Raw genomic sequence first — 13,839 nt, 5'->3', positions numbered from 1 at the left:
GCCATTGATTTATTGGAGCAGTAAAAGAGGAGAAAAAGGGTACGACAAGGGCTCTGAGGGTCATATTTTCGCCTATTGCTGCCAAGGTTTTCTTAGTGTTCCCACTGCAGCTCCAATACTTCTCGCTACGTCTTTGACCATAGGAGCAAGATCCAGGGAGAGACAGGGCAGATTTGTAGGGTGCCTGGAGATGACGAAGATGGACCAATATTCCTGCTAATGAGGAGGGCTGGGTTTCTTCCTCCTCATGATGTACTGAGAGTTCCTCAACAGGAGTTTATGTCAGAAATTATATACGAGTGGACTTGTGATGCAGAACTTTCAGTCAGAGACAATACACCTGGCTCCCGTAAAGAGAATTGCGGCAGGACTGATTCATTTCGTTCTGTCCATTTACAGTATCTTTCTACAATTACTAAAGCCCAGTGCAAAACATCTATATTGTAAAACTTTCTAGTTTTGAAGAATTGAAAGATCTGAAAGCATATAGCATGTACCAGCCCTTATTTCCTCATTTATTATTAAATGATTTGTAGCACTGTGTCATGACAAGGAAAAGATTTTGGTGTGAACAAATGACTTAGTGGATTTATTTATTTTTTTCCAGACTAGCAGACCTTGGTTTAAAAAGATTTTCTGTGGCTGAGCTATTCACTCGCATCTTTATCCCCACCTCCTTCCTACTGGCGTGTATCTTACACCTTCACTATTTCCATGACCGTTTCCTCCAGCTCACTGATTTAAAAGCTGTAACCAGCAAACAGGATAATACAATTTACAGGTAAAGAAATGAAGTTAATTGACCTATTCATTATCTGTATGAAAATGCTCTTTCTGACTGTTTTGTAATGTTCACTTTTTGTTAGATGTTACTTGCTTTTGTTGTAACTACGTGAGTTAAAAAGAAAAGAGAAAAAAAATTCCCTTTGCAACCAGCACCTCACTAAATACGCTACAACCAAAGTATCTGTCTTCCCCCACTTTCCACTACTTGGCAAAGATTTCTCATTTGGAGATACATTTTCAAATGCGCTGATACTTACGCATTTAGCTTGTTGATTTTCACCTTTAGTAGGTAGATGGTTAATTGCTATGTATGCCTTTTTGTAAGTCTTGTCAGTAATAGAAAATATGGCTTTTTAATTTCGATCACTTCTGTTTTTTATTGTCCTTTTTAAAGGCCAAATGGAGATCTTTGGCAAATACCACATACACTTTGGACAATCAAGCATTTTTATAAAGCTGAGCTTCATAAATGGAGATATCCAAAGCCTGGGATCACTTTTTAGAGTCCCGGCCCTTGACTATAGTAGTGAGACTATACTCAGAGGTGTTCAGCATTATCATCAAGAACTTCACTTCTGTTTTTTTCATGATACTGGGACTCACTTTCTTCAGAATTTTACTATGTTTAATTCTTAAATGTTCCCCTACATAAACAATAAGTCCTAGGATCCTACTCCAGGAGTACAAGACAGAGAAATGGTTTCATATTAAACTCTGTGCAGCACCTCTTCTTTAATTCTTTCAAGAGGCAATCCATTTTGACATAATTTTAAAGTGTTTACCTGTACAGTGATGTGTAACTCAGCTGCACTTGTATGAATAAGGCTGAAATGGGCTTTTCCTCCACTATGATATTTGGGGAATTGTGTGACAGTGCAAAGTGACTGCACAAGCTCTGTCGTAGCCTAAACATTTTGCACTCTGTTGACTAATGTAGAAAGAGCTTCCAGCTCCTATCAATAGTGATCCAATAGGCATAAAATGGGGAAAAAAAAAAAGAACTTAGATGGCCCCAGAATTTAGGTTGTCTCATCACAGCACTTCTTGCATGTGAAACCACTACTTGCAAATCTAACATGCATGAAAGATACCAAAAATTTTAGTCACTGTTCTCCAAGTGCTGGTGTGAAGAAAATCACTATAACTAATATTGCACTGTTCTTGAGTGATGAAACACTAGTATTAAAGTCACAGAATATTATCAGTGTTTTGTTGAGAGCAGAAAAAAAAACAAAGATCAGTATAAAAAATTAATTTTGTTGGATATGGATTTTATGTGTAGTCAGTAATATTTTTGCCAGGAGTAAGTAAGTACCTCTGAGAGAGTTGAAAGTAGAGATCTGTTGTCCCAATAAATGGGACAACATTTAGGATTTTAATTAAGCAAAGTGGCAAGTAAAGAGGATTGGTATATATTTTTAATTCTTAAACATGGTATATATGCTACATTTGCCATTTTGCAATATTTCAGAATCACTGTTACCAGGTACATCATTTGACTTCTTCAAAAACGTTGAGAAGCTTGTCCAGTACCCAAATCAGGATGTTTTCTGCTTTGTACAACCACAAACACTGCTAGACAGATGAAAATTCATTTGTTTTCTCCTCTTTTCACATGATAAATCAACACTAACAATGTGCAGACTTTACAAACACTTTACAATTCAGAGCTTCAGGGTGAGAACTGCAGTGACAGTTGTACTAATGGTGCATAAAGCTGGATAAGATCTAGAACAACAAACACCTCCAACTCAAATCATGCTGGAAGAAGAAATAAGTTGCAGTCACAATTAAAGCATATTAAAGACTCATGTCTAAAGCTCCAGTTTTCCCTTTTGCTTTGAAAACACTAGCTTTCACTCAAAAACTAGCTTGCCTTCTGAAAGTGCTTTTATATTGCTTCTGTTGCAAAAGAGAAAAAAAAAGAGAAAATTAAAGAAAATGAACTTTATGAATTGCGATGTAGTGGAGATAAAGGTTATGAGACTGGTTAATTTCTATGGTATGATGCTCCATTAGAATCACCTTTAAAGAAAAATAAGTAATTAGTGGAAATAAGCAGAAGCAAAAGATCTGTTTTTAAAAATGGCCTGAATTATCTGTGGCTTTCTTGAGTTGATGAAGTGGAGGTCCTGGGAAAGAGCACTCAGGTCTATCTGAAGCAGCATACAATCTAAATGACGGAGTATTATATTTGCAGTCTTCCTAGACTTTTCACTGCATGGTATGCATTAAACTTTCAGACTGTGTTCTGTTAGGACAGTGTGTCTCTTGGTAATCAGGAAAGTGTGCTCATTCCTATTTAACAGTTTCCTTTTCTCTCTCTCTAATTCATTTACCACTATCATCTTACGCATTCCTGTGCTTTCATCTCCCACCTCATAGCCATGCCAAAGTCAATGGCCGTGTTTATCTAATAATAAATAGGTGGGTACTTCAAACTTTCCTTTTCTTTAAAAAAGATATACTATGCTTTATTCTTAGTTACTTCTTAGTTGCCTTCAAGTAAAATATGTTCTTGCTGCACCATAATGTGAAGTAAGCAGGGAGAGAATATTGTTCGGGTATTATAGTCTTCTAAAGCTGATGAAGCAGCTAATGCATTTCTCCCCCATATTTATTTGCTGTGAGTTCATCTCCAGTTGGGATTCTTCTCTAAAACTTTGCCCGTGTCTCAACACAGGATTAATTGGTGCTATTTGAAATTGGCTGCAGACAATAGACTTGGTTGAGGAGGCTCATTTACCTACCCTTTGTCTGTGCATGGAATGATGCATGCCTGCATGTGCACGCATTCAAACTCACACAAACGCTCATCCTTGTCCACCTCACTAGCACTTCAGAAAGGGATTTTTGGGGTTAAGTTAATTCAATGTGCAATATGTGTTTATTTTCAGGAAAAATATTAGTATGTACTCATACACATCCAGTAAGCTGAAACCATTGCATGCTATGGCTGTTAATTTGTAGACCAAGTTGGGAGCTACAGGATCCAAACTATAAAAGTTAATGTTGTTACAGTAGCTATCCTTTTATATCTTGCAAACAATTCCATAAAGGAGATATCTTTCAAAATATTTGGCTAGATTAAATGTGGTCTTTAGTATAATCAGCTTCGATAACTGAAGAATTTATGTAATACTGCTAGCCTGAGGAAGACCATGTGGCAAGAAGGGTTGGAATTGGCGAGGGCAAGTGATCTGTTGGAAGCTGGCAAGCTGAAAGCAGAGGTGCCTGGCCAGGAGGCAAGACTGGGTGGGCTCTCAGCTCTGGGGATTTGGCAGTACAAGGCTGAGGGTTGGGCCTGTTGGCAGTCATAAGGGTCAACCACAGCCCACTGAGCTGCCAGCGGGCCCACAGCAGTGAGACATATCTGAGGCAAAGCAGGGTGCTAAGGTCAGAGAGATGTGGACACTGATATGCCTGCAATGGCAATCCTTCATAGTGAAATCACTTTGATGCCTAATGCTAGCAATAACAACCCTAGGAATAAATGAGGAGGTTTAGGAAGAAGATTTCAAGTAGACTCTTTAATAGTGGGTAGGGCTTTTTATTTAGACTTAAATCTCCTGAGTACACTGTCCTGGCTATACTGATGTCATTGATTGACATACTGGAAATTAAGCTCCTACTGAAGCTTCAGATATATATTGCATGTATCTGCCTCTATAACCCCATCACCTCCTGGATATGAATGGGAGTTATATGAATAAGAGAAGGATTAGTCTTCCCATACAAAATCCTGTAGGATTCCTGTGTTCCTTCCCAGTTTCCATTGAGGTAAGTTAGTGAGACCTTGATTTACACCAGTGTGAATGTAGATTTTTCCATCACAGCAGTCAATTGGGAAGACATTTCATTAAAATGCAATTGCACCAGTGCAGAATTGGTCTTGTTACAGGAATGCTTTCATTTCATTGAATATCACCTTTAGATTGGGCTCTGATGAATATTATTAGTTGAGGATCTCCATAGCATTGAAACTGAACTGAAAATTCATTTTCTCTTCTTTATATATTACCCTTCTGTAAGGACACTAGAGTTTTAGATAAGTATGCAAAGATAGATTATATCATTTTTGGGAATATTAGTTTTTAGTCCTTCTTATTGAGATTTGGATATCTTTTCTTGTATATATATTATCTATGAAAACAAAGTATATTGACTTTTTATTTTCTGTAGCTGAATATATTGTTGAGAATAAAACATTTTCAGATTAATGGACCCTCAGGTTGATAGTCTAGGTCACGATACTGGATTTTTGTAGTTGTTGTCATGGATATACTTAATCGGTGAGAATTTTTCATGCTTAACTGTTTCATTAAGCTTCTAAAGCTTTATTTTCTTCTTTTTGGCTACCAGTATGTTGTTACTTCTTCAGTGTTGCTTAGTCTAATTTCTATGGCTTATCTCTCATTTGAGCTACTGAAATCTCCGACATCCAAAAAAGGCACCTCCCAAATACTGTAATAATACCTCTGCTTGTTGAACTTTCTCATTAACTGCTAAGTCTGTGCTCTTATTTTTTTAACAATCAGATGGCTAAATCTAGATTTTAGTATTCTTGAGCTGTAAAACCCCTTAGTTACAATTGGCAGAATTTCCAGTCTGTATGGTAATATGCCAGAATTTCCCATCATGAAAAACAGAGCCCTGAGATAATAGTGTAAAATATTAAACTTACTGTTATGCAGGAACAGTCCAACAGGTGTTTGTAAATATGCTGAATATAGCAATTTCAATATAGCATAACTAAACATTAAGTGATCTTATCATATAACTACACACCTGCCAAAGAGAGATTTTATTGCAAGTCCTATTTAAAGTGACTATGGCAGTAAATGCTCAGAAAAGCACATAGAATGAAGGAACTAGGAAAAACAGATTTTCTGCAAACACAGGAAGTGCAACCCAGTTGGAGGAAAAACAAAACAGCCAAATAAACAAAAAAACATGTACAGAAACTGAAGACTTTCATCTGAATATATTAGATGATGTCTCTTTTATTAGAAAAGGTAAAAGAAATTCTGCATAAATCTCACAAGAGTTGGCACCATGGCGATTGAGAAATAGCATTTCAATGTTAGAGCAATTGTATGTTGATTTTGTACTCTGAAAATTACTAATAGACTTAGCATAAAACAGTTATAAATTTAAGAAAAACTCTGAGATGTAGAAAAGAGAGAGAATGAATGTCTCTAGCAAAGAAAGATATGTTAAAGATGTGATATCCTTGGACAAAGCCAAGGAATTTTTTTGCTTCTATTTGTTCATAAACTTAGCTGGAAGAATACAAGAATACTTGCAAATTCTTTGGATTCCCTTAGATCTCTTCAGTCTTTCAATTGGAAGAAAGTGAAAATGTATTTACAGTAATCCACCCGATACTTGTAATGATTCAGCCACGTTATGAATGGCATTGGACAGCTCTGACCATGTTTAGCACTGGTGTAAATAGGTTGTCCCCTTTCCATCTGTGCTTCAGCTCCATATTTCTTATAGAAGCGCCCTGTGAATGTCATGATGGCATGCTCTTGGCATCAGAAAGTTCTGCAGATGGACTATGAGAATGCTTTATTACTTGTGGTTTAGCATGACATATTTGTCTATTGCCTTCTTCTGTAACCCCTCTGTTCTCATCTCCCTTTTTCTTTCTGTTCCAATTATTTTGAGCAGCCTCAAGAAAAAATTACCAAACCACCAAAATGAGTAAGTCCCCTGTGAAGTCATGAAATGTTTACTCTTAAGCAATGTCATTTCATGCTTCTACATCTTAAACTCTGACCATTTTCTCCAGTGGGGAAAATGTCAAGTTTAAGTGTCAGTACCACTCATTACTAACTAACCTTTAGTATCTGAGTGAAAAGTAATTACTAATATATTCCAACTCAATTTGCAGTGTGTGTTTGAAGAAAGTACCAGAATCATTAACTTTTCCACTTCTAAGGCATTTTCCATGAACAATTTATTTATTTTTTCTAATTATACACCTTGAAAAAGAACAAGACTGCAATGTCATTGCTGCTCAATTTGCTGAGATGTTATTATTTACCAACAGACTGGTGCATCAAGATGGAAGCCTGCCTGACATAACTATGATGAATTTAACAGCCAGCAGTGAAAAGGAAGAGGATAAAATGCTGAAAGAGGCTGGTGAGAAAAGAAAGGAAGAGCCAGATGGGGAGGGAGGGAAAGGGAGGGCTGAAAAAGGAAAAGAAGAAGAGGAAGATGAGGAGAAGGAAGATGATGATGTAGACGACGAGTCAGAGGAAGAAGAAACTACAGGTAAGCTCCACGGTTTACAGATTTTGTTTTCCTTCCTCAGGAAAGGAAAGTTAGCCTCAGATTGTTCATGCTTGTCATGCTTGGTCATCTCTGCTCACTTCAGTTATCACCTTTTCCTTCTGATTCTACATATAATCTTTGTAAAACATCCTGAACTGAGCAGATGGCTCCTTGTCAATTATTCAACAGGCTACAGTATGTTCTAGGGAAAAATCATATTGATGGAACTGAAGTATATCATAGGATTCTGGGGGAATGAAAACCAAAATACCCTTTTTCAGGACAAAATTCTTCTAAGTGTTCTGGGTTGTGTTAATAGTCACCACAAATGTTAAGATCTCCTTTACAGTGAAATCTCTTTAAAATAAAGATAATATAAACGCGTATTTAATCTCTGACACCATATGCTTTCGAGACAATTCACTTCAGAAGTTCCAAATGGCTTTTGCTTCATTATTCATGTGCTCATTAATGTCATGGTTTTCACTTCTGAATATGGAATATGTAATTCATGCCAGATGAACATAAAAGCACTTAGGGGCAGAAATTGGTAATGCTGATATTGTCATCATTGATAGTGCTAGCATGAACTCCTAGCATGAATTACTTCCATGTCTCTGCTAGGAATATGAGCCATGAGTGAAAACTAGGGAGAGGCATTTAACACCCAAGGACTCTGTACTGTCTGGAAATCACCCTATCACAGATTTAGTTGTTTATGTCAATTTTTATAGGACTGTGATACAAAAATAGAGACAGGGTCTTTGTCAAAGCAAAATGTCATTGTATTTGGCTTAGCTGCCCTATGGGAGCTCAGCTGCATCTATTTCTCTTTCTTGGCTGGGACATCTTCCCTCACAGAGATGTTCATGGGACCTGGAAACCTTTCTTGGCCAGCTCTCATATAGTTTCCAAGGACTGATGAGTTTGTTGCACTCTGGCCATCCCCACATGCTGAAAGGGCTGAGGATGGAGGCCAACTGCTGAAGGTTACCCTGTACAGTCACATGCAAGCAGGGAAGTGGGAGCTGCAGCCTTCTCACTGGGGCCCCCTCTGCACTGTAATGTGTGGGGCTTGGCAATAACAGGACATGCTGCTTGCCAGTGTGTGATCCATCTTTAAGCTGCACATGCATTTATTTATACCAAAAAGTTACATCACTGTTAAATGGCCATGTGGGTGAGTTTTATCATTATTTTAACGTGTTCATGTGCACAGACTTTGTTATACAATTTTTCAATGAGTAGAATCAGGTCTGTGCACGTTGTGCCTCAACATGGTAGACAGAGCTCACTACAGGACCTTACTTGCCCTATTCCACTTCACTGGCACTGTCTGGATATACCTTGTGTAGTAGTAACACTACAAATTAAAATAAATGCAGTGAAAGTATGAGAGAGAGCATCAAAAATTCTATAATTCTAATTCTACAGATATTTTCCTAAGATATTCTCATCATGCTCATGAGAGCAATCATGTTAATTTAGAGCTCTATTGCTTGCTTAATTTGTGAAATTTAATTACACAATCATGCAGTGTACATCACTCAGTATTTTTATTAATTGTGCTTGGGAAAAAAAAAAAAGAGAAGATAAAATCTCTAATTTGCTTTTCAAGTATTCCAAAAATCAGCTTTTCAACAATATGCTTTTTCACACAAATATGAACAGAATAACAATCCTGTTTGCCTTATATACAAAAATAATCAGATAAATTGAAATAAGTGTATACAGAAGCTGCTTACTCCTTTGCATTTTTAATAGGTTAGATGGCGACATGTTTTGGAGCCAATTTGAGATGTTTCTATTCCTGATATTGGTTGTAAGAGTGTTCTCACAGTGTGCAAAATCCTTCCTAATTTACAAAATGCTTCTGAAATCCCTAATACAGTGTGAAGACTCTTTATCCTAATATGTGTGAGGCTTATGGAACAGTTTTCTAGCCAGACACCACCAGTGTTTTTGAAATGGGGAAGTTAATGTGGGTTAGAACAGAGAGCACCATAGCTGAGTGGATCTCAGCCATGTTTTGTCTTAGTTAACCACCGAACCATACTGTTTATCTCCTTTGTGTCTTATTCTAAGGCTTAGAAGAGCAGAAGTAGAAAGCTTGTTGTTCCCTGTTGAAGTTTTTTTTTTTCACAAAGACCTTTTGTTTTTCTCCTCCAAATGGTTCTGCTTGAAAATCTCTGTAGACCTAAGAAACAAGTGGCATCTGGTGATTGACCGTCTCACAGTGCTGTTTTTGAAATTCCTGGAGTACTTTCATAAGATGCAAGTCTTTGTGTGGTGGCTTTTGGAGCTGCATATCATCAAAATCGTCTCCTCTTATATCATCTGGGTCACAGTAAAAGAGGCAAGTAAACACCTGCTGTCAAAATATAACCAGTGGTGGAGGTTTGTCAACATCTGCTGCATGGTGACATACCCAAGCATAGGGAGAGACCATGTGAGAGACCTCACTGAAGCTGTGGCATTCCTTTCCCCACACAAGTAGAATCTGGCCATCAGCTAGGGATGGAAGATGTAGAAGATTGGGAAGGAGCAATTAGGAAAATTACTTAAATCAGATCTCAAGCTGAAGAAACAGCGATGGGAACTGCATCTTAAGAAAAAAAGGAGCACCACCATTAGCTGTGCCTTAGGTGTGGGCAGTGTGAGTTCTTCACCTGACACAGCCATTTTTGAACAGAATAGTAGGACCCAAGTCCTTAAATAGCAAAATCAAAATTCTTTTACTTACATCTTTGGGGAAAAAAAAATGTCACGTGTTTGAAGATGAGTTCCACATATCTGTATCATCTTTGTTTCATATGAACTAAAGCAGGGTCAACATCTGGTCCCTTTCACTTGACTTCTGTTGTTTCTGGGATGGATATATAGTGCTGTGGGTCTAAGAGAATTCATACTCTTTGTGAGATAACATTCTTGCTAAAATATTAATTTTCCCTTCTTCACTTACCACATTGTGTCTGTGTTATTGTGAATGTTGTGAAAATGTGGTGATTTTTCCAGGATTTTTCTCATTTTCTCTGTCCCTTTGTTTTGAATGATTTTATTTTAATTACTATGAAAAAAGTCAGACTCTCTCAGTTCTCTCATTACTTCATGTAATTTCTTTCCACCATGTTTTTGTGTTTTCAGGTGTCTCTGTTTAACTTTGTGTTTTTAATTGCTTGGGCTCTTGCTTTGCCATATGCTCAGTTTCGCCCATTGGCATCAAGTATCTGCACTGTCTGGACATGTGTGATTATTGTCTGCAAAATGTTGTACCAGCTCACATCTATTGATCCCAGCACTTTTTCCAGTAACTGTACATTGGTGAGTACAAATGTACATTAAAAAGTTTGATTCCTGCTTTCTTCAATGAAGAAGAGCAAAAGGAAGCATATCAACTATTGAAAATCAAAGTTCTCCTGTTATGTTGTTGTTGATTATCATTCCAGTTCCAAGCTGCCTTAAACAGATTTTTTATAAACCATTGCAATTTCTTTTTAGCCTAGAGAAAATGAAACAAAGGTTGATTTAGAAGAACTCAAAACGTCAGTCCTCTACAGCGGTCCGGTTGATCCTGCAGAATGGGTTGGATTGAGAAAGTCTTATCCCCTACTTTTATACTTAAGGGTAACTTCTTTAATAATCTGTATAGAGATATTTTCTTATTTGTCTTTGAACTATATCATCTGTCACACATACACACACACAATTAATGAAAGCCACTGACATTAGGGAATTACAGTCGGGAAGAAACAACAGAAACGCGTTTTGTTGACATAGGACACTTCCAGATGGGGTTCAGTACCAATTAAGATATCTGCATGTAGAAGTTATGGCTTTCTGACTCTATTGTCTGTTAAATGCACTCCAAGAAATGTAATATTTAAGAGCCCAAAGTAATGAAGAGGTGCATAGCTTTCAGTTACCAAAGGATTGATGGGTCTAATTGGAGTAATTGCCTCAAGTAACAGTGTGTATGCTGTGAGCTGTTAATCTTTTCAAGTGCTTATTCCTTATAGCCACAGCTTAGAAACCATAATGAGTTAAGGTAATAATTCATTCAGACATTAGTTGTTTTTTTTTCTTTTTCTCTTTAGTTAATGCGTAAGAGCAATATTTTATTATTCCTATCTTGATTAAAAAACACTGCAATAAAAATGTATCATTTCCCAGGGGAAACTTTGCCCGTCACTTCTTGATTTAAGGAATCTCCAGTCTTGTATACACAATTTAAAGTAGTCAGAAATCTGCTGACCGAACAACAACAGGCTTTGATCTAACACTGGATTTATCCCTCATTTCTTTCCTGAGACCATAAATTTGGTTTAAATTACAGAATCATACAGTGGCTTAGATTGGAAGGGACCTCAGAGCCCATCCATCCTCACCCGCTGCCATGAGCTGTCCTGCAGCAGCTCAGCTGCCCAGAGCACCATCCAACCTGGCCTTGAGCACCTCCAGGGATGGAGCACCACAGCTTCTCTGAGCAGCTATGCCAGCACCTCACCACCCTCTGAGTGAAGAATTTCTTCCTAACGTCTAACCTAAATCACACCTCTTTCTGTGTAAATCCATTGCCCCTTGTCCTTTCACTATCTACGTGAATAAAAAGTCTGTCTGCCTCTTGCTTGTAAGCTCTTTCCAAGTACTGGGAGGCCACAATGAGGTCTCCATGCAGCCTTCTCTTCCCCACGCTAAACAATCCCAACTCTCTCAACTTTTCATCATAGGAGAGGTGCTCCAGCCCTCTGATCATCTCTGTGGCTCTCCTCTGGACCCACTCCAACGTCTCCATGTCCTTCTTGAGCTGGGGGCCCCAGGCCTGGACTCAGTGTTCCACATGAGGCCTCACAAGGGCAAAGTTGAGAGGGACAATGCCCTCCATCTCCCTGCTGGCCACCCTTCTTTTGATGCAGCCCAGGATTCTGCTGGCCTTCTGGTCTATAAGAGCACACTGCTGGCTCATGTCCAGCTTTTCATCTACCAGAACCCCCAAGTTTTTCTCCACAGGGCTGCTCTCAGTGAGTTTTTCCAGTCTCTACTCATATCTGGGATAGCCCTGAGCCAAGTGCAGTCAGTGTAGTAGATTTCTCTGTCCTCACTAGACACCTTTTGCAGCACCTCTTCCTCTCACTCCCTTAGGCATGCACTTCCATCAACTAAAAGTGTATTTGGGGAAGATCGGGCTGACACAAGAATTCTGCATGGAGGGTAAAGTTGCCAAGATGCTAGGTGCCTTATATCTATAAATAGATAACATTTTGTGATTTTGCACTATTCTAGAAAGGTTTTCAGTGTCTTAGCAAGAAAAATATATCCTCTGTGTAAAGAAATTCAGTTCAGGGCTAGACCTGAATTCCCCAACTTTCAAGTCTCACTGTGTTTCTGATATGCCTCCTTAATAATAAACATTCAAGATGTCCATGTTGAAGTAAGAAGCCTATCTGTTGTGGATTGTGTATATCTAAGAGCAAGAAGCCTAGGGAGGGCAAACAGAAATAAATTATTGTTAAAAATAAACGAACAAACAAATTAATTGAAAGTATCAGTGGTGCCTGTCTTAGGACAGTTGTGTCCCAAATATTTCTCTGTGAATAGAAATCCAGAGATTGCCTCTTCAGCTTTATTTGTGTTCTCCTTGAGAGGCTTTCTCTGGATTTTAAGCAACTTTTAAAGCTGGTTAATATCCATGATGTATTTGCAGTACTGAAGGTCCTTGTGGTTTTAGAAAGCTAGTGTTTGCCATCTGAACTGCTGCAACTGAATTTGTGAATGCTTGTATCTCCTTCTTCATAGAAGCCACAAAATATGAGAGGGAAAATGGATAGGTCAATGCATTCTAACTTCTTCTCTACAATTTGTGTTCACTATAGTATTTTTTTTTATGATGGGCTCATCTTCTGCATCTCAGTACAAAATCCAGCAAGTGATAGGAACCTCACTTTGTTACAATGTTTGTAGCTAAGAATAAGTTCCAGTGCATCTTGGAGAGCAAAAGCTCTCAATGGTAATATCCGTTTTAGTATTCTTTGATTTATGATTATCAGAAGGTTTTATAACTTCTTGTGGTTTTGTTTTTTATTTAGTATCCTTCTGATTGTATCTCCTGTAGAATAACTTACTGATGCTGGCTATTCTGGCTTTTGAAGTTACAATTTACCGTCATCAAGAGTACTACAGATGTCGAAATAACCTTACTGCACCTGTAACTAAAACTATTTTCCATGATATTACAAGAGCACATCTGGATGATGGACTGGTAAACTGTGTCAAGTATTTCATAAACTACTTCTTCTACAAGTTTGGTTTAGAGGTAAATTGCAATATGTTATTTTTTTTCTTGTACTGTCTTTCCAAACCTTTAGGTTATTTTTGTATACTACTTTGAACTGTACTTAACATCAGGATGCTTTTTAGTCATCACTTATGTCAGACCTTGCAATAGTTGCTACCTCTCTGCTAGTAGAGATTTTCAACTTGGATTTATTTTCATTTCTTTTCTTTTGCTACTTATTTTTCATTGACTTAGCTTTCCATTTCTTAACCAAACAAATGATATGACGAGTGGGAGAAGGGATGGAACTGAGGTATATCCTCACGCAAACAAATGCACAGGAAATTACAAATTGCAGGAGCAAAAAGCAGAGGGTAGCAGGCCATTTTCTCCGTTTAAAGGTTTCTGGATTTCTTTTGTCTCCAGCTGCCCAAACATGTCCTCCTTTTTTATACAGGCTGCTGTAACTGCTAACAATCTGCAGGAGCAAATAACAA

The 13,839-nt window shown here is 37.9% G+C and overlaps 1 protein-coding gene across 1 annotated transcript in view; it reads left to right on the top strand.

Annotated features, from left to right (window-relative positions):
• PIEZO2 (piezo type mechanosensitive ion channel component 2) overlaps positions 1-13,839 on the top strand; it is a gene marked incomplete at both ends in the record, with an annotated part of 287,728 nt that overhangs the window by 211,187 nt on the left and 62,702 nt on the right. Inside the window, 8 exons of the mRNA XM_079533880.1 lie at positions 608-781; positions 3,172-3,213; positions 6,463-6,495; positions 6,845-6,939; positions 9,267-9,427; positions 10,216-10,392; positions 10,570-10,695; positions 13,181-13,381. Coding sequence (XP_079390006.1) covers positions 608-781; positions 3,172-3,213; positions 6,463-6,495; positions 6,845-6,939; positions 9,267-9,427; positions 10,216-10,392; positions 10,570-10,695; positions 13,181-13,381 — 1,009 coding nt within the window. The remainder of the gene's footprint in view (positions 1-607; positions 782-3,171; positions 3,214-6,462; positions 6,496-6,844; positions 6,940-9,266; positions 9,428-10,215; positions 10,393-10,569; positions 10,696-13,180; positions 13,382-13,839) is intronic.

The sequence above is a fragment of the Tetrao urogallus genome (assembly GCF_951394365.1).
Source record: "Tetrao urogallus genome assembly, chromosome: 3".
Classification (NCBI taxonomy): Eukaryota; Metazoa; Chordata; class Aves; order Galliformes; family Phasianidae; genus Tetrao; species Tetrao urogallus.
The sequence above is the reverse complement of the archived record's forward strand: the minus strand, read 5'-3'. Positions and strand labels throughout refer to the sequence as shown.